The sequence below is a fragment of the Lutjanus erythropterus genome, chromosome 5, assembly GCF_056507025.1.
Source record: "Lutjanus erythropterus isolate fLutEry1 chromosome 5, fLutEry1.hap2, whole genome shotgun sequence".
NCBI lineage: Eukaryota > Metazoa > Chordata > Actinopteri > Lutjaniformes > Lutjanidae > Lutjanus > Lutjanus erythropterus.
In genome coordinates this window covers 17,928,967-17,949,540 of record NC_139321.1, presented here as the reverse complement: position 1 = coordinate 17,949,540, position 20,574 = coordinate 17,928,967, and the positions used below count along the sequence as shown (strand labels likewise).

General features: G+C 37.7%; 1 protein-coding gene across 1 annotated transcript; it reads left to right on the top strand.

The window, feature by feature from the left end:
- The first annotated feature begins 8,274 nt into the window (after positions 1-8,274).
- On the top strand, positions 8,275-14,814 carry LOC146326659 (UDP-N-acetylglucosamine transferase subunit ALG13). The gene is made up of 4 exons (XM_084718964.1): positions 8,275-8,480; positions 11,138-11,300; positions 12,910-13,048; positions 13,838-14,814. Exons 1-4 carry the CDS (start codon positions 8,400-8,402, stop codon positions 13,947-13,949), a joined length of 495 nt encoding a protein of 164 aa, XP_084575090.1. The 5' UTR covers positions 8,275-8,399; the 3' UTR covers positions 13,950-14,814.
- Positions 14,815-20,574: the final 5,760 nt, after the last annotated feature.

The following is a 20,574-nucleotide window of genomic DNA, read 5'->3' as shown; positions in this document are numbered from 1 at the left end:
TATGACCCAGTTACTTGAGATAACCCACAGACCTTGTTGTGAGCAGTTTCATGTAGGAACTACTTTTTTCGGCAGTGGAATCTACCAAAACTACTTTCTTTTCTGCTGCTACTAAAATAGTTCCTGCATGAAACCTCTCGCAACATGTCCTGTGGATTATCTTAGTAACCGGATCATGATCAGCTGTTGAGTTTTTCAAATGCATTACTCGTGTGCTCTGAGCATCACAAGCCAAATGTTATTCAGTCCCATTATACTGCAGAGAAGGCAGACATCTCTACAGCCACTATCTCCTAAACTCGTCAGCTCACACCGAAACAATCCAGATGGATGAATAGCACAACAGGCCAGGGGAAGATTAAGAGTTTTTGGTTTTGGGGTGAACTGTCCCTTTAGATACTCACATGCCTTTTTTTTTATTTGTTTATTTTTTTTATTTTACCGGGAAGTCAAATTGAGATTAAAAAATAGATTTTGATGTTTTGATGTTTTACCCAGATCCGTCAGAAGCTGGGGTACATTCAAAATCAGCCACTTGGAGGAGCGTAGGTGGTAACTACCAGAGAGGAGGGTACAGAGGTGGGCTGGAGGTTTACCCGGTACGGCTTTATAAATAAAAATGAGGCAGATCACCAAACAAAAGTTCAGTGCAGGGGCGGCGCACCTGTTTCCTCTTCTGAACTCATTAATCACATGTCCATATGTTAAAAGAGTCATGTGGTTGCTGTGTTTGTCCCTTCTGTCCGTATGAACAACAAGGAGATCCCCTCATAATTACAATATCAGTGAAGTGGGATAAAATCCACAGTTCCTCCGTGCAAAAACGCATCGTAATTACAAGTGAGTGTCTGTCAAAGTCTCAGTCAATGTCAAATCCTCTCTTTGGGGTTGTTGGTAATACAACAAGGCCTGCAAACAAACATTTTGTTGTTTGCAGTGTTCAGCACACATTTTACACCTTTTTGATTTGTAATATCCATCGCTCATTCTTGAGAACTGAGACAAAACTGTAGTCTTAGGGGGTTTTGATTTTTATTCTTCAGTTTTGCTGGGAAAACACATTTTAAAAGGTCAAAGTCTTGGCTGTTAAACCCTCTAACGGGCCAACCTCTGAGTAATTGATTTATTTTTTTATTAAATAGCATTTTTTGCAGCTGAGGATTTGAATTTTGTCAGCTCCATCAGACACACAAAATAATTTGTAACACAAAGAGCACACATTAGTTGGGCCATAAGATTTTTTGGTTGACATGAACTCATTTTGTAAATCCTTATGAACATGTATTTAATGAATAGAAGAGAAAAAAAAGTCTCTATGACAGGGTTGATGTCATATCCAGAGGCGTGTCCAATTGGTCACTGACTTATTCACCTACGTTTGATGACTTCTGGTAAATTTAGAAATTAAAAAAAATAAAAATTAAAGTAGACCAAAATGTTTTATAAAATACCAAACCCAGCAAAAGAGATGTTTGATTTTGGTTGAAAGTGAAAGTTGAAAAGACAATCAGACGCACTAATCACAGCCCAAATTTCAACATCTATATCAACGTCTATTTTTGCATTAAATTCGTTCCAGATTTCAAAGCATATTTTTTGGGGTATATTTGGAACAAATTGGAGAGGGCAAGTTTTTGGGCATCTGTTTCTGGGCTAAAAAAAAAAGGCCACTATGGATTGACCGGATTTAGCCCAAATGAATAAATTTTCACCAAAAAAACAATTAAAATTAGAGTAGTAATGTTTATTAAAGTTTATTTGGTGATTTGTCCCAGTTCTTAAGAATGGGCGACATAACAAAAAGGTGTTGTTGTTTAAGAAGTACAAGCTGAAATGTTCACTTGTGAAAGATGTTGGTTTGCAGTTGCTGCCATATGTAGAGTAGTATGACCCCACATTATGACAGCAAGGCGTTAAAACTTTTTTCTGAAGCTACATTCTCTAAAAATACCAGCTCTCAGAAACTAGCTACAGTTTCCACTTCCTCGTTGCCGTGTGTGTGCAAGTGTGTGTTTTTTTTTGTGTGTGTGTTTGTGTGTGTCCTTTCATGCACCAAACTGGCAGAGTGCTTTGCAAGTTTTTTTTTTCTTTTGCATTTGTCACACATGGCACTGCTGTAGTTTTCACATCCCACGGTGCACAAAGCTGGCTCTTCATCCTCTCGCTCCGCGGTTGTCAGGTGGAGCTGCTGGCTGCTCGCTGAGCCTGTGCATCCTTCACTGAGCTGGCAGCAGCTACTGTGAGAGGAGGGGAGGGAGAGGGGGGGGGTCCGCGAATCAGCAGGGTCACCACAGCTCCTCCAAAGCTCCTTGAGGGGAAAAATAACTAATTTTGAGAGTCTTGTCCTGGTTCCTGCTGGGTTTGTCTCTGTTCACACCGCAAGAGGGTTTGAGACGTCCACAAAACAAAAACCAGAACAGGTCACAGGGCTGTCGGCTGCCTGCAGAGGACAGCAGGTGCCAACAGGCTGCAACAAAGTCGTCTTACACAAAAAATATGATTATCACTGAGAAAGTGAGTCATTTTACGTTGTAGCTCAGGATGATTTGGGTATTTCTGTCTTCCCTGGTGGGGAGACCGCGGGCAGTGGTAACATGTTTTATGTTTTCCTTCATAACTCACAGATTACTCAAAGTACACTTGTCATTTTTTTGAGTTAAGAAACATATATGTGTGCGCTAATTAATAATACAATTGATATATTTTCACCAATAAGGACAAGACTTCAGTAATGCAAGAAGTCAGAATATTACATTTACCTCCTAACTTGTAACACAAAAAATAAGTCATATTAACCCTCTGTGTCTCAAATAAAAGCACACTTCCAAGTCTTCGCATTACTGCTGTAGTATCTAGTAATGTTACTAAAGATTTTTTTAGATGGTTTAAATTTGTTTATATGTCAAGCATCATATGCATTCAAAGCAAAAATCTGTTTCTATCTTTGCAGAAGACTATCCGAACTAGGTTTTAATCGTTTGACATTTAAATTTAGTGAAATATATTAATTTTTTTTAATCAGAAATGTATGTCAACACAGTGAAACACAGTGAAACACAGTGCTTATATTGAGCCATGTGGCTTGTGGCCATCCTGCAGCTGAGCACAGTTTGTTAAGTATTAATTCTTGCGTCTCCACGACGATTGTGGTCCTCTGTAAGTGAGGCATGGTTTGATGATTTGCAGGTTTAAAAAAGTTTGCACTAAGCTAAACTTAATTGCGTGTCTGACACCAAGGTTGCATATTAACCATTCAAGTGATGGAGGAAGTATTCAGATAGTTTACAAAGTACAAGTAGCAATACAACAATGTAAATAATGTTAAATCACAAAGATCCTGTATATGTTACTTAAACAGACCTTTTTCACAGCAGCTAATTTGCCATGAGATAGTAGGATAAACACAGGTGCCACCAATGATACTGAATGGTTCAGGTCCATTCAGGTCAAACAGAGTCAGGGTGCTGCTACTGTACATATTGGCTCACTGGAAATATTCTGCTACACTAAATGGAACGGGACTTTAGTATCATTAACACTGTGTTTATCCTACTATATCGTATCAGTGTTATGTCATGGGAACAGTCTGCTTTTGACTCATTTATTGTCATTATGTACTTAGACGTATTAGCATTAAAATGTAACCTACTTAAATAGTCAAAAAAAAATTTTTTTTGTTTGTTTATTTTAGTGATATGAGGTGAATTTTGTGTTGCGTGTGTTTGAGGTATAGCTAATTTTAACTTACATACTGTTTGGTAAGTTAGCCAGTAGCAATTGATGGCATTTTATAAGATCATTGTAGGTTGTATGCATTAAAGCTTTATCTGACAATTAGAAACAGTTCAGTTCAGATCTTTACTGCCCCTGCAAGATGACAATAGCAGCAAGATGGCATTAACTCAATTAAAACACAATGAAGCAATAAGACAGCTGAGGACTAGTCTGATCTACACAGGCAGTACAGTGCAGAGCAGTGTTTCCCATCGCTGGTCGTTGGGACCCGCTGCCCTGCAAGTATTTGATGTTAGGTCTTCACCTCTGCAGAAGCTTGAGGATGAGCTGATCATTTGAATCAGGTGTGTTGGAGCAGGGAAACATATAAAACATGTAGAGCAGTGCGCCCCGAGCACTATAGGTTCTATACTGGTGTATAAGGTTCATGTGATGGAAGCAAACTGCAAACATTAAGAAAAAGGAAAACAAAGTGTTAAGAGGCTATTTATTATTTTAATTAATAGTGTTTGACGCACATGGATGAACTTTAAGAAAGAGAACAGTTCAGATTTGTTATGAAGGGTTGAAGCAGACTGTTGTTCCAATGATTTTACATCTGCTAAAAAACACCTGGTGATTTTTGTAAGATGTGCATTATTTTCCTCTGAAATGAAACAGAGTGTCACTTAAATATCAGGAAATGGAATCACCGATGTAAAGTACACATATCTCAAAATTGTAATGAAGTTCACATTTAAACTCTGGCACTGAAATGTTGTTTCAAAGAGTTATATGTGTCCTGGAAAACTAAATTTAGCCCATTTGCACCTCAGTCACCTCAACATCTTCAAGTTCTTGCTGGGTTCATGTGAGGCAGCTCGTTACGGAGGGCGTCTGAAGTCAAACATCATACCAGCAGTGATAATGTGTCCCCTGTAGGCCAGCTGTCAGTGTCAAGTACAAATTTTAATGCCCTGATTCCTCTGCGGAGCTCCGTCAGCAAGTTTGCAGGTGTACATCTGCATGTGTCAGGCACAGGAAGTCTTTACATCGCACACTGCTTAGAGTTTTATGCTGTATTTTGCAGGTTTGCTTACTTATAAATTCAATAGGGGAGCAGCTCTTTAAAAAAAAGACATGGTGCTTTATTCACTTTCTTTTAAGGGCCTGGGTTCAAAATGAGGAGCAGGTGCTAAACTCAAACCAACTGCAGGGACAGTCATTCACAGAGAGCAGGTCTTGTGTCCCAGGTGTTGAAGGAAATGACTCTGGACATTATATGAGACATCTTTGTGGAAATATTGATCCAGAAACCTGTGAGAAGTAGGTTCGTGGTGGACTGGAGTTCAACTTCTACCACGGGAGGAGCCTCTTTCTTATCAGGTGAAGGTTTGTCAGCAAATTATTCAAAATGTGGATTAACTGCAGGATTGCCCTGAACATCAGAAACTTCACCTTCCTATTTATGGCATCAAGCTTCTTTTTCCTCGTGTCCCTAAGCTGTGGACCACGGGCTGCTGATGATTCTCCACCAGCCCATTCTCTGTACTGTCCTTCAAAGTCAAAATGCCACAACTGTGAATTAAGTTAAAATTCCCATGAAGTCAAAATTGATGTTTATCAGTTTTATATCTCGTGTGTAATCACAAAAAAAAAAAATTTTACAGATATTCTCAGGTGTTTCTTATGGTATTTAGAGTTAAGAGTTTGTCTTTTCCTGGAAAATGTCCTCTAAATTTTGTCCAATTAAACGCTTTCTTGCTTATCACACAGCGGGGCATTGAAGGAGAATACATCCGTTCACTGGAATGGACTGGAGTGTGTCTGGAGAACGGAGGTCACAGAGCAAAAGCACAACTTTCTAACTTTATTCACTTATTTGGGTGAAACTGGATCATATTTTATAGAGAAAATATTTTCTTGTTTTCCTCTCTGATGTCCTCCGACTGCTCAGTAGGGATACAGTGTTGAGGTTGTTTACGAAGTTCCCTGACGGAAAGGTAGCTTTACTTGTTGCTAACCACTAACTGCTAACCTGGGGTATCAGGGGCCAAACCCAGCATGAAACCCATCTTTTTACTGTAGTCTGTTCCCTGTTGTCAAACTGGCCTCTGTTGGTCTCAGAGCTGTTTTGGTCTCGTTCCAGCTGCGACCACTGGAAACTCTCAGTCTGGGGAGAGTCGGCTAATATGACCACTCTCCTTCCTACTTCCACGGACCGCTTTAGCTGGCATGGCGGGTGGCATAATGCTCATTCTGCAGTATTGGCTGCTGTAATTCAATGTAATTTTTTTTTTAAATTGGAAACACGTAAGCTGATCGGAGCTGTAACCTTTTCAAACATTTTTGATTTTTTTTTTTTCTACTTTGAGCACCAACAAGCCAAGTGCCATTTAGTTCCATTATATTGAAGAGGAGTGGGCGGCACGGTGGTGCAGTGGTTAGCACTGCCGCCTCACAGCAAGAAGGTCCTGAGTTCGATCCCCCAGCTCCCCGGCTGGGGCAGGGCCTTTCTGTGTGGAGTTTGCATGTTCTCCCCGTGTCTGCGTGGGTTCTCTCCGGGTTCTCCGGCTTCCTCCCACAGTCCAAAGACATGCACGTTAGGTTAATTGGTGATTCTAAATTGCCCGTAGGTATGAATGTGAGTGTGAGTGGTTGTCTGTCTATGTGTCAGCCCTGCGATGAACTGGCGACTTGTCCAGGGTGTACCCTGCCTCTCGCCCAATGTGAGCTGGGATATGCTCCAGCAGCCCCGCGACCCTTACGGACTAAGCGGTTACAGAAAATGAATGAATGAATGAATGAAGAGGAGGCACACATTTCTACAGCCGACACATCCAGAACTTGGTAACTGACACTGTGACGACCCGCCCCTTCCTGCCTGCAGTGGTTCAGTTGACCCCTTCCTGCAGCAGCTGGCAGTCAGGGAGGGTTGTTCAGGTAAAGTGGTGACACCTGTGAGGGCCTCCACACAGGTGCCACCTGACACTCACTACTAATGCCTTCCACACATCATACTTTTTATAGTTATGATGATTTATTTCCAATAAACTACTCAACTGGGCACTTTCACCTGACTAAACTCTTCTTTTTGGCACATAAATTGAGCTGGTTTGCGACGGTCATCAAAACAATCTGCACTGATAAAAAGCACTATGGGTAAGAGGGAAAATATGTGTTTTTGATTTTGGGGTGAACTGTCCCTTTTAAGTACCCATCAAGCACAGTACAGGGCAGTTCACAGAGCGGACTAATCATATTTTTTTCCAAGAGCACTGGACATCAACCAGTTCTCCTACGCTGGACTACTATCTGACTCAGGGTCAGTGTTGTGTCAGTCAGTGTGTGGTCATTTGATTAAACACATTCATTTAGAAATATCAGCTTACATGAGCACAATATCAACTGAAATACTGATGCTCTTTAAACTACAGTTTGACAAATGTCCCTCTTATAAGACAGGGCCACAAGACTGCTAATTCTTGTTGGGTTTTTTTTAATCATATTGCTACAAAGTACTGACACAGTGAATTTTTTCCTCGCAGCGTTACCCCGACATACTCTCAGTCTAATGTTGAAGAAAATCTGAACATTTCGTGCAAGTATGGTGTAAACTGGAGATGGGACCACAGCAGGAGCTTTGCAGGAGGTAATAACAGTAATCTGTGAGCAGTGAAATACTGTGTTACATTTTACAGTCAGAGCTCACTGATGTAGGTTTTACTAATGTTATTTTCAGTAAAATCTAGTCACCTGTTAGTTTTTGTTTTTGCTTTATTTTATACTTAATTGTATTTTTTTACCAGGAATAATGAAGTAAAACAAAATACCAATTTGATCCACGGAAGTAACAAAAATTCTGTACAAAAAATAGAGGTGATGCAAATTTGAAAAATATGGACGTGTAGTGAAAAATAGATAAATTATCAAGGGACTGGATTATTTTAGAGATTTGATTAAAACAGCTGTAACATGATGAAAACAGAGCCATGTCATTATTTTCCCCATTTCATTCATCTGTCACAACACAGAATAATTGCTAATTATCATTTTAAGGAAATTAGCCTCAAGGGTGGGAGTAACAAAACATAATTGGAAAAAATGGAAGTAATGAAACAAAGTGATGAACGGGCAACTTAATTTAATAAACCTGCCCGACATTTTATTTGAAACAATGCTTTGGGCTGTGTTACTGTCTATCGTCATTCTTTTGTTACCCCTCATAGGCTACAATACAATTGCAGAGAATCAATTAAATTAAGCTCTTAAATCACAGATTTTTTTTTTTTGCATTTTGATGCTTAATTTGTTTAATCACCTTGGGTTCTGTCTTTATGCAGTGACAATGATCATGAAAAAAGGATGCAGATACTACATTACATTAATTTACTTACTATATTTTACGTGTTTATTTGCAGAAAATAAACCCAGAGACAGTAAGACCGAGATACAAACTGGTGTTTGCAGCTGCCTCATTGACTGCATGTATAAATCAGTTACAGCTCCAGACCTCTAGGCGGCAGCACGACGCGCTTTATGAGCAGACCTGTGACGTCACCGGCCTGAAGCGGAAGTTGCTGTCACTGTCAGGTCTGCGGCTGAAGATGATCTGTGAGAGGAGGCTGTAAAGTGTTTAAAATATACTTACGGTCCTAAAAATTGACAGGTTTAGTGGAGCAGACATGAAGACAGTGTTTGTAACTGTCGGTACCACCAGCTTTGATGAGCTCATTGAAAATATCACGTCCTCAGACAACGTTCAGGTGAGAAAAGATGGTTATATTTAGGTTTATTAAACTCACACAGGTCGCTAATTTCTAATTCCATGCTACATAATATACTAGATCTACTATATACTGCTATAAAGTAACGTTATGAAGTATACTCAGTGATGTAAAAAGCATTTAAATCATGTACTTAAGTAAAAGTAGTCACACCACACTATGAAAATACTCCGTAACAAGTGGTTAAAAGTCCATATAATTGTTAGCTAACATCTTAGACTGAAATGTAACAAGTAAATATACCTGTCAACTAAATGGCACGGAGTAAAATAAATACCCTCTGAAATACAGTGGAGTAGAGGTGTAAAGTAGCTTAAAATGTATATGCACAAGTCAAGTACACACAAAATAAATACACAGTAAAGTACCTCATATGTGTAACTATCCGTCATTGTATATACCAGAGTCACATGACTTGAAATCAGACTTGAGTCAGAAATTTAATGATTTTAGACTTGACTTTAAGACCAGTGACATGTGACTTCACTTGGACTTAAGCCTTCTGACATGAAAATACATTGCCTAGTTCCAGATATTAATGTCATTTAAAGAGTGTGCCACAAATGAATTGAGTTCCCTTCATTTCCTGAATCAACTAATGTTAACTAGAACTGAACAATTATTCGAATTCATTTTAGCAAAATAGCAATATGGCCCACTGCAATTTTCAAATCACAGGTGCAGTATTAGGTAGTGAAATGTGTGTCAAAATACCATTTTAAATGAGTATTCTCATGCTTAAGAGATGTGCTGGCGTACACATTATAGTCTACAGACTTAGGAAAACATCTTTGCTTGGTGTCACGTCATAATGATTTAAAAATGTTTTTCAATGAAAATGTGAATATTGATGTTAAGATTGTCATTCCATTGTACATCAAATTGCAATATCAGTCAAAATAAATCACTAATAGGTATTTTTTCAGTTCCACTTTGGTTCTTTCCTTGAGTGTAATGTGGCCAAAAATGATTAATTAATGTCAGAATGGCTTAAGTCTATAAATAATAAAAATGATAATGATGATTATGTCATTAATGTCTGTGTGTCTATGGCACTTTTTAAAGTAAGAAGTTAACAAAGTGCTTCACAGGATTAAAAGGTTATCAGCCACCATCTTGAGACTGTGTTGGAGGAAATTTCACAATTCAGCATCTTTGTAATTGAAAACTGATCCTGGACTGAACTGCAGTGATGGATAGTAAATGAACAATGATCTGTTTTGAACATATCTATTGATCTCATTGCTGAGGTAAACAGGAGCAGGGTCACAGAGACTTTTAAGGACTATAATTAGAACCTTAAAGAGACAGATATCCCTTATTTTAGTAGTTTTGTAGTAGTAGAATTGTAATATTGTGGTCTCTGCCGTTGGCTCAGGTCAAGGTCCCAGCAGCAGTGTTTGGTACTCATGGACAACTGACTATAACAGTAATCCGGACTTACTTACTTAATCCTCTTCGACCTGAGTGGGACATAAGGCTGCAACAATCTTTTGCAATTAAGTTGTTGCAGGTTCCGTTGCATAAGCATTTTTACAGGATGAGGTTCCAGCCTCGTGCCCAACCAGCCACCACCTCTGGCTTCTGGAGGTTTTTGGAGTGGATTTGTCGGTCCTGTCCCCTGGCTTATTGTCCCCGAGGTGATGGGTTACATTCTCACTCCACATGAACCCAGACAGGTTTTTTTTTTTTTGGTTGTAAACCAACTCCAGCTGCTGTGCAACTAAAGCCAGAACCAGAACTCAGCAGAATGCAGGTCAGGTTTTAGCATATCGTATCAGCAGCATGAGGCAGATAACAATAATCAGGTTATGTTAAAATAATCGAATGTGTGACTCACTGTCAGAATGTGTGCTGAATTAGTTATAACTTGCTTTTCAGTGTCGTAATGATGAAGCTAGTTGTCCTTCAAAGTAGTCCACAAGGGAAACAGAGGAACTGCTTGTCAAAATTTGCACAAAAATTGGAGCAATCAGAACACAAAGAATTGAATCTTTTTATTGTGCACTCTTAAATATTTTTTGTTTCACACGTTTCACATGTTTCTGTTAGGACAAAATGTATATATCAGGTTAATTCCTAACTGTATACTAACTCATAACAGCATAGTAAGCTGTCTGCCAGTCATCACACACTCATGCTGTGCAGCCAAACATTGTTCAAAGTCTTGGAAATTTACTTAAAATTCTAGTGGAGATCCTGAATTTTCCAAACATACCAAATTTGTCTGGCTGAATTTTGACAGACAGAGTGGGATAAGATAACATCTCCAGCCATAAAACTACTTAAATATTATGACTGAATGTTAAGACTTTAACACATTACACTTTACAGATAATATCTTTGGATGAAAGTGAGACTCGGCTCTGTCTGAATGCTAATACTGTGGCAAAATAAGAAATGTGAAACCAAAACTGTGATGCTGTCAGGTGTCAGGTGTTGAAGCCAGTTTTTAGGAAATTCAGGAGACAGACGTGCTCTTCCTCTTTAGTGGAGAAACTTGCATAGCAGACCACTTGACAATAACAGCTTTATTATCCAAATAGTGCTGTTTAATTCTTTATTGACAACTTAATAAATTCAAAGTGTGAATTTGTGACCAATTTTGTTATAAACAATTGCTTTTCTCCACACAGGCTTTAAAGTCTCGTGGATATGAGTGTTTGGTTCTCCAGGTGGGAAGAGGGTCCCTTCTTCCAGCTGCTGACAGCTGTCCACACATCAGACTGGAGGCTTTTCGATTCAAAGACTCGATAGCAGAAGACATCAAGCGGGCAGACCTTGTCATCAGCCATGCAGGTGAGTACACTTACTCTTCTCAGCACAATACACTCAGTATCGACTCTTCCAGGAGTAAATATTGGCCACATACTAATTTTACTATGCTTTTATTCAATCACACTCAACTAATGCTATTCCATAAATCAAACTACTGTCTGTTTTAGTAAAAACAAAAGGCTCTAATCCACAGTAATAATTATGAAGAGCATCATGACTTAATGACTTTATAGAATTCAAATGAAAAGCAAATACAGGTATGTCAGCAGTGTGCAAACACCAAACAGAAAAGTGATGATTAATGCAGCAGAGCGTCAGCAAGAGACAGATACAACATGAGGGCATTAGAGGAAGAAGACCTTAGGATGACATATAAACAATGAAATATGTATTATAGTATATGAGGTAAAATCTTATCTGAGGAGGAGAGGACTAAAATATACCAAAGAATCATATGATATTTTTGCAGTTTGACTCAGTTTGCTTAGCCTGGTTTTGTCAGACCGAGTCACAAATGTGAATTGGTCTGTAACCTCTCGTTATTGCTCATTTTCAAGAGGCACAGACCAAAATGCATCTGGATGCAACTGGATGGATCTACAACCAATCAGAGCAATGAAACGTGTGATGTAGTGACAGGGTTGGAGGGTTACTTTAAAAATATATTCCATTATACTTAACTAATGACCTGTTAAAAAAAACTAAACTAATCAAAGTATCACAATATTAAGGTAATGCAACTTGATTACTTTTGGATTACCTCAGTATAAAACATGGTGAAATTGTTTAGCCTTACATAAAGTTTTAGAGCCAGGTGTAATAATTGTTTATTCTTTCCTATGTTGTGCATGAATGCTCATTTAAATTAACGGCAGTAATTATGTGTATTTAAATGCACTTGGCTATTTACACTTCACACTGAAACTTTAACTAAACTTTACCCACACACCATCCTGAACACCAGCATCACCACCTACAGTCCCAAAATGTTTTTCAGTATAGCAGTAGTATTGACAAATTAGCCAGCAAACTGGATTCCTGTGGAGCTGATGTTAGTGGTTGGTTCTACCTGGAACATTAACATTAAATATTTCTTTAAAATAGACCTTGAATCTTTGGATGACAGTATTTTCACAGGTGAAGGTAAGGCTTTGGCCGTACAGTGATGGTTTTTCTCTTTTCTGTCTTGCTCCTCTGTACAGTCATTGTATCAACCCCCCTAATATTATATTAGATAAATGGTTGTGATTGGCTACAAGAGATCAAAGACGTGTCGTTCCCAGGCTAAAATTTAATGCAAATTATATACATTTCACATTGCAGGTGTAGGACTGTGTTAAAGTTTTTGAAACTTGCTGGTCTCTTGCTGGTGATCTGTCACACTGTCCCTGTTAACGATTGCTATCATCATTATTATTAGTAGTATTCTGGATTGAATTTTCCATCAACATACAGAAAAACACCTTGGCCTCATGCAACATTAACAGTGTAAATGAACCATATTATGAGCTGAACTACCTACAAACAATAAGTGATGATGATACTAACATGTTTCTTCAGCCGTATTTACACCACGGTGACGTTGACCTAGTTGTATTCATGAGTAAAAGGATCTTGTTTTTCTCCTCAGGGGCAGGAAGTTGTTTGGAGGCTCTCGGTGCAGGAAAACCTCTGCTAGTCATAGTCAATGACAAGCTGATGGACAACCACCAGCTGGAGCTGGCCAGGCAGCTACACACAGACTCCCACTTGTTGTACTGCACATGCAGGTATGTGTTTACATTGACTGTGTACAGTTTCTACATCAGAAACAGAAATACCAGGCTGCAAAGTTGGTCACATTACATTTGCTCTCATTCAAGAATAGAAACATATATACAAGCACAGACAAATTCTAGGAAAATAGAAAATGAGAAGACTGAAGAATGTGCATTCCACAATATATACCACAATATATAACAAAATAATATTATAACAAAAAACAATAAGAATAACAATATATAAAACAAAGCAACAAGTTTATCAAAATATGTGCCTTATACAGTACTATAATATACATCCCTGAATACAAAAAAGACAGATGCTGTAAAACGTTTTTGAAATGTGTTGCTGGTATCAAATTTGACATTTGACAGTCTGAACATTAAATATATTACATATATTGTCTTTGTACTGTATTTAATTGAATATAGGTCAAAAAGGATGTGCAAATAATTGCATATTGTTTATTATTTACATTTCACACAGCATCCCAACTTTTTTTGGAATAGAGGTTGTATAATATATAGAAAAACCCCCGAAAAAGAATAAATAGAAAAAGAAAATAGGAAAATGGCCAAATAAGAAACATAAGAAGTATGTAAAATTATGTGCATCATACTACGTTGTATAAAAACAGAGTTTTTTTTTCTGTTACTGTGTTAAAATGTAAGATTAGTATAAATAAGAATATTAGTTGAAATATACAGTGTAAATGCAGTACTAATGCCATTAATAGTATTAATACATGTGAGTTTATTTAGCAGAAGAAAAGTAACAAGCTTTTTTCAATCTTTCAGCACCCTGACACAAACTCTGAGGACCATGGATCTCTCTGTTCTTCACCCCTTCTTGCCTGGACAGCCAAAGCATTTTGCAGATTTTCTAGACAAAGCTCTTGGTGTTCAATGAAACTTCAATTTTACAGGACTGATTATTTTCTGTTACATTGAAGTCTGATTATGCTGCAGTAGATTATGATGTCTAATTCTTACATGGTGATTGTACAGCATACAACCAACATTGTTGAACATTTGAGTGTTTTTTATTTTTGTATGCGGTGATAATATATATTATATGTATCATTATTCTAGATGTATTTTTTTAAAGGTTGTACAAGGTTTAAAGGTTCATTCAAGGGGAAAAAAAGATGACTTGACCAGCCAGAGGGGTTTGAATCAGATAATACACAGAGAGTTCAGAGAGTTGAAGGCAGAGCTGCACTTTGAGGTGGAACAAAGGCGTCATTGGTTCAGAGAAGCAAAGACAAAGAACCGCGCAGTCTTCAAAGCACAGATGGAAATCTGGATCCCTTCGAGAACTCTTGACCCAGACCAGAGCCACGGCCTGAGAGCCGAGTTCATCCTCATCAGAGTGGCTGTGCTGTTCATGCATTTTCAGTTCTTTCATTTTTCGAGAATCAATGCATTTTGTCTGCTCTGAAGTATTGACCTCAACAGTCAATTTTATTTGCAATTTTTAAATCTTTAGAGACTGACTTAATGCTAACTACTAATTTTAGGCAAACAATTGGTGGCATCCATTTCTGATCTTATTGATGATTATACATTAATCAGTCCATTAGTAGACTGTGGAGACAGAATACTTCTCTAACTCTTTTGTTTCTATTTCTTTGTAATTTCAGTGCAATAGACTGTTCTTTCAGATGAGCACATGCTGGAGGAAACCAGGATTACATAAACATGTAAATAAAGGTCACATTGTATATTTCATTGAAGGTGCCTATTATAAAATTAAATCTGAGTCATCTAACCTACATTGTACGTGGCTTACTGAATATCATTTATATCACATCCTTCTAATTTTACTTATAGACAAAAAGCAGGTTTGGCTTAAAGGCGATGATTTACAAAGACCCTACATCAGGGGTTTTCAAAGTCTTGTCTTTCAAAGACTGTGGGCCTCCCCTCAGAAAAAAAGCCTGGAAAATGATCAGTTTTGCTGAATTCCTTGGTGCCTATGATTATGATCATGATTATGTTAATTTACCAATAAACACTCAACAGTTGAGCCAAGATAGCCTAATATTGCTGTTTAACATAACTTTAGACTACACCAGATACATAAAAAAATCTGTCCAAAGGTATTTATTCATTTCTGATTCTGTGAAAAGTGGAATAAAACAGTAAAATTCTCCAATACTGTATCTCTGAACTACCTCTACTCAGATCACCTGTATTTAGGTTATTGTATGTGATCTCCTTTTGATAACTAATGCATTAACTAATTTAATATTTTTTCATCTCCGTTCACTGAGCCTCCCCTGAAACTGTTTTGAGCCCTGCTGCGGAGGCCCACCTCCCATTTTGAAAATCTCTGCACTAAACAAATTTGCTGCATCACAAAAAGGCAAGTTGTACCAATTCTTGCCACAAGGGTGAGATGATGCTTAAAACTATGACCTTTCAATTTCATTTGTCCTCCCAGCACACAGTGGAGTACACTCTCAACTTCTCCCTGTCCAAACTGGCAATAGCAGATGCAGATATTTGATGCCTTTTCACTCTTAAGACATTTTTTAAGACAAGGTTCCTTTTGTGGTACCATCATGTATGCAATATATGTAATAGCAAGTCTACCCTGTATCTCTGCAGAAAGAATCAGAGTCAGATTTATTGCCAAGTATGTTTACACGTGAGGCATTTGCCTTGGTGTCCATAAAATAAACATAATAAATAGAAAAATATTAAGAAAGATAAATAGCAAGTACATCAAGACAAGAAGTACAAATAGAAAATAGAAAACTGACAATAAGAGCACCTTCAGTGAGTAATTTATGAGAGTTTGGCATAAACCATCTAACCTGCAAGGAAGAGGTACATTCTGTACCTGAAAGGCCATAGAATAGACACCAACACATTTTCAGTCCTGTTCAGCTGATGTGGATTGCCCACTTTAAAGTTATGCAACCTTACAAAACTGCAAATAAAAGACAAATAGTGTTAAGTTTAGGAAAAGTGATGACGTCGGGGCAACGCTGTTGATTCATCATTTACAGTTACAGTTTCTTCACCAGCAGAGGTTTAAACAGGAAATGTTGAGAGAGAGGCAGCACGTAGTCTGGTTTAGCTGTTCCACCTCTGTGAACAGTGTTTAGAGTCAGAGCAGGAAATGTTTTGCCCACTTTCTGCTAGACAGGCCAGGGAGCAAGCTACGGCAGCAGTTTTAATTAATTTACTTACCAGGTGTGTTTACCTGATAAAAACCTGCTGATGTGACTGGTAGAACAAGTTAACAGCCTGATTTCACCAACATTCAGTTATGATACAGGAGATGTTTAAATATTCAAGTCCCTTGATATATACATTGGATTTCAGCTTGACAAAGAGAATATTTCAAGTGTGAGATCTTTGTAGAAGAGGAATAAACTAGAAATCTAGTAGTGACAGATTTGCTTTGTGGGAAAGTCCCTCCTCTTCAGTAGAAGAATTTCAGGAGAAAAGAAAGATTCACTGTGATAAACTCGGTGGAACAGCTGACTGTCTTCACTTCTTTTTCTTTACATGGGACATAATGGCTTTACTTTCCGATGCTGTTGGTACACCAGACAGACAGCTGTTGTACCACATCAGCTGAATTAAGGAAGTGGTTGCTTTTAACAAACAGCAAAAAAAAAGAGAGCAAGGGGTCAAACCACATAGCAGCACATTGTGATTTTAATCAACTGAAGGCACAAAGGGACATCTAAAGCACATTGAGTCTGCACCTGTCCTGTGAAATATGCTAGATAAATAAGGTCGTCTTGACTTGACATTTTGTAAGTTGGTGAATTTCTTATCTGTTTCTGACATTCACAGCTAGTTCATTAGACAAATGTTGAAGACAGTTCAGCCCAAGATCAAAAGTGTGTTATTTTTCCTCCCACTGATACTGGTATTTATTCATCTAAATTGTTTTGACCTCTCATCCATGAGCTGATGTGCGCTTTCTTCTGTGTGGCGAAACGGTTGCCAGATGTAGTTTGGTAGAAATAGTTCCTAAATGAAACTGTCCACAAAAAGATCTGTGGATTATCTTGAGTAACCGGGTCGTGATTCCTGGCAAGAGACACTGAATTTTTCAAATGCATTTTTGTTGTATTTTGAGTACCACAAGCTGAGTGCCATCTAGTTCCTTCATATATTCAAGAAAAGTCAGACATATCTATGACAAGATCTCCAAAACTCAGCAACCAAAACTATCCAGATGGATAACCAGGACAACAGGTGAGAGAAAAAAATGTGTATTTTTGGGTAATATGTCCCTTTAAGCCTGGTCCAAGAGTTTTCATGTTTTTCAGTCAATATTGCTATTGAATATTGTATAGGTGAAACAGTTAGTTGATTAGTTGATTGACAGAAACTATCGGCAACTATTTTGAAATCAATTTAAGTCATATTTCAAGCAGAAATGACGAACATATTTTCTTGTAAATATTCCCATTTTTCTTGTCCCACGTGATAGTAACAATGAGTGTCTTTTGGTTTTCAGCTGTTTTTCAGTACTTTCTGACATATTCATGAAAATGTTATTTAGTTGCATAATATTTATTGCCTAGAATATTGGACAATGCTTAATCTCTGACTGAGATACCTCCTTACTTCATGCAAAGTCACAACCTTTTGGTGTTTTCCTCTGAATCAATTGGTTATCTGGTCTGGACTGGTTCTGCTTGCCACTCCAGTATGATTCACATGATGTTTGTGCAAACTGCACTTTAATCTAATAGAGATGGACACTCAAGTCTAGTGTCACTTGTTTTCCCCACCAGAGCCTCTCTGTCAGCTTTATTTTTAAACTCATACTGCTGCAGTAGAGCTCTAGACATCATAGCCAAGGCAGCCATTTCTTAATGTAGTTAAAATGATATGAAAAAAGATTTCATGCTTGTATATGCTTGTACATTTCATGCCTGTATCAGTCCTCTCCCCCACTGGAGCTACACAAGGCATCAACATTCATGGGTCATTTTAGAAACACATCAGATCTGGTTTTGTAATAAATGTATTTTCTTTGTGAGATCTTAATTTACAAATACATTAATCAGTGTCGGAGTGGCTGAACATTAGATCTATGTTTGAACTTGTGCTATCAAATGGTACATATTTTTTTTCAGGAAACAGACTCCTCAGAGAACTTTGTGAGTAATGTGTATGTTTTGTCATTCCTGTGTCCAGATTTGTTTAATTTCCACTTTCACAAAACTGACATTTCCATAGAACAAAGAGAAATCTTTCCTCAAACAAACATCTCAAAAAGGAATATAAGTCCTATTAAATAATCCTAATATCTTTTTGATAAAGGCCTTTTCAAATAGATCACAAAAGACATGAACAGAGGACAGTTAAGTAAAGTTCCTGTCCATTCCCTCAATGCCCCCCCCCCCCAATTAATGTGTGTACAATCAAAAGTTATGATAACAAATAAAAGTAGGCTAACATGTGTATTAGTAAAGAAAGAAAACAAAAATATGGCGAATTATATGAGTATTAATGGAGCATTCTGACATTCTGACTTTTCCTTTTTATAGAGCAGCAGGCAATTGGATTTTCTCTTTAATATGGTTAAGAAAGGGAGTCAGTACTTTACAAAAAGTCTTTGTGGAGCCCGGTAGTGAGTATTTTATTTTCTGTAGAAAGTTCAGTGAGTCTTTGATCTAGAGAGTAGAGGATACAAAAAGGTAACTGTATTCCATTATCGTTACAGAAAAGATGTAATCAGATTATAGTAAAAATTGGGATTATTTTAGTAGGATTGCACACAACACCTTTCGTTCTCAGTGAAACCAGCTAATCTAACAGTCAGTTTAGTGTCATGTCATAAAAAAATGGAAGTGAAAAATGTTTTCACTGAGTTGAAATTTCAACATTATTGTGTCTCTAAATAACAGGAACACCATCACAGCACTGTAACAGCTCTGCCATCAGCTGTCATCCTGGAAGAACTCCACATCTAATTTAAAGAAACATTTATAGGTGAGACCCGCTGCTAATGTTAGCTACACACAAATCCAGTTAGCTAGCCGCCCTGTCAACACTACTGCTACTGAGACATATTTTGGGATTGTAGGTGGTGATGCTGTTCATGGCAGTTTACTTGAAGTTTGAGTATGAAGTGTGAACAGCTACCTCAGTACATGAAAATGTGAATAATTACCACCATTAATCTAAATATGCATTTGCTCACAACAAAGGAGTAAATAACTGGATAAGCAATTAATAAACTTAATGAACATAAAACATTTTTATTACACTAAACAATTTCACCATATTTGATATTGAGGTAATCCAAAACTAATGGAAAGTAATTAGATTACATTACTTCAATATACATTTTAAGGAGCTGGTAAGAAAGGACAAAAACACAGAAAAGACTCTGAGTTAAAGTAATTGATATGGAAGTCATAATTCCTGCACTTAGACAGAAAAACAAGCTGATTTTAACCAATTCAATTCCAAGAATTCTGATAAAGAACAAACGTCCCTTTCATGGAGACAAGAGTGGACTGAAGTCCATACAAAAAGTAACAATTGGGTCAAAACAGAGGGTCAATCAAACAAGTCTGAATGCAGCGGTCAGTTGTGGACATCCCATGGCAAGAGTGGACTGCAATCAATGCTTGTTGTGTGTTTAGTTTAGATGAATGAGACATATTCTCTTGGCCTTTGGGACGTCTGAGTTACTTGATGTATGACAGCAAGATAATTGAGATTTTAATGTCTCCCCTGTTAAGTCTTGCATGACTTGGATTCATAAGATATGTTTATCTAACTCATCTCTGTACAAGCAAATGAGGTTTTCCCCCACCCTAACTGGGAAAACACTTTCTTTATGGCGTTGTCTTTGTGTACAGAGGCATTGTCATGAAACAGGAAAGGGCCTTCCCCAAACTGCTGCCACAAAGATAGAAGAACTATTATATGCTGTGGCATTACATGAGAAGTCCACCGATTTTCACACCTGAAGGTCAGTTTACTTCTCAGCCTGTGAAATCAGTTGTATGAAGTCACTGAAGGAGCTTTATCAAGTATCATCAAGGAGAGTGCAAATTTATGACAGAAAACTTGTGCTTAAAGCTGAAGGCATGCAGTGTAGAAGACATGGACCTTTATCAGGGCAGAGATGCTGTAACAAAAACATGCTACCATCTTGCATCATGGGAAGAGTATGATCCAGTGTCTTTGTCTTATATTCTCTGCTGCATCAATTCTTCAGTGAGGTGTCTCCTTATGATTTCCCTTACAAAACCTTACAAATCTGTTTCAGACAAAAAACACTGGCGTGCAGAATCATATCTCTAAACCTACAAATCTGCTTCTGTCCCACCAAGCAGGATTACACATTTATCTGGATTACTTTGCTATGTAATGCCTGGAAATTGGCTTTTTAAAATCCAGAATGTTAAAAGGACAATTCACCCCAAAATCAAATATTTATATTTCCCTCTTATCTGTAGTGCTATTTATCCATCTAGAAGGTTTTAGTGTGAATTGCCAAGCTTTCACGACTGTGAAAAATCATGTGTTCACCCCTACAT

Bases quoted from the DNA above. Each gene is read 5' to 3' on its own strand.
- LOC146326659 (XM_084718964.1), top strand. From the start codon at position 8,400: ATGAAGACAGTGTTTGTAACTGTCGGTACCACCAGCTTTGATGAGCTC. The intron at 8,481-11,137 runs GTGAGAAAAGAT...TTCTCCACACAG, and splicing joins CGTCCTCAGACAACGTTCAG to GCTTTAAAGTCTCGTGGATA. The intron at 13,049-13,837 runs GTATGTGTTTAC...TCAATCTTTCAG, and splicing joins TTGTTGTACTGCACATGCAG to CACCCTGACACAAACTCTGA.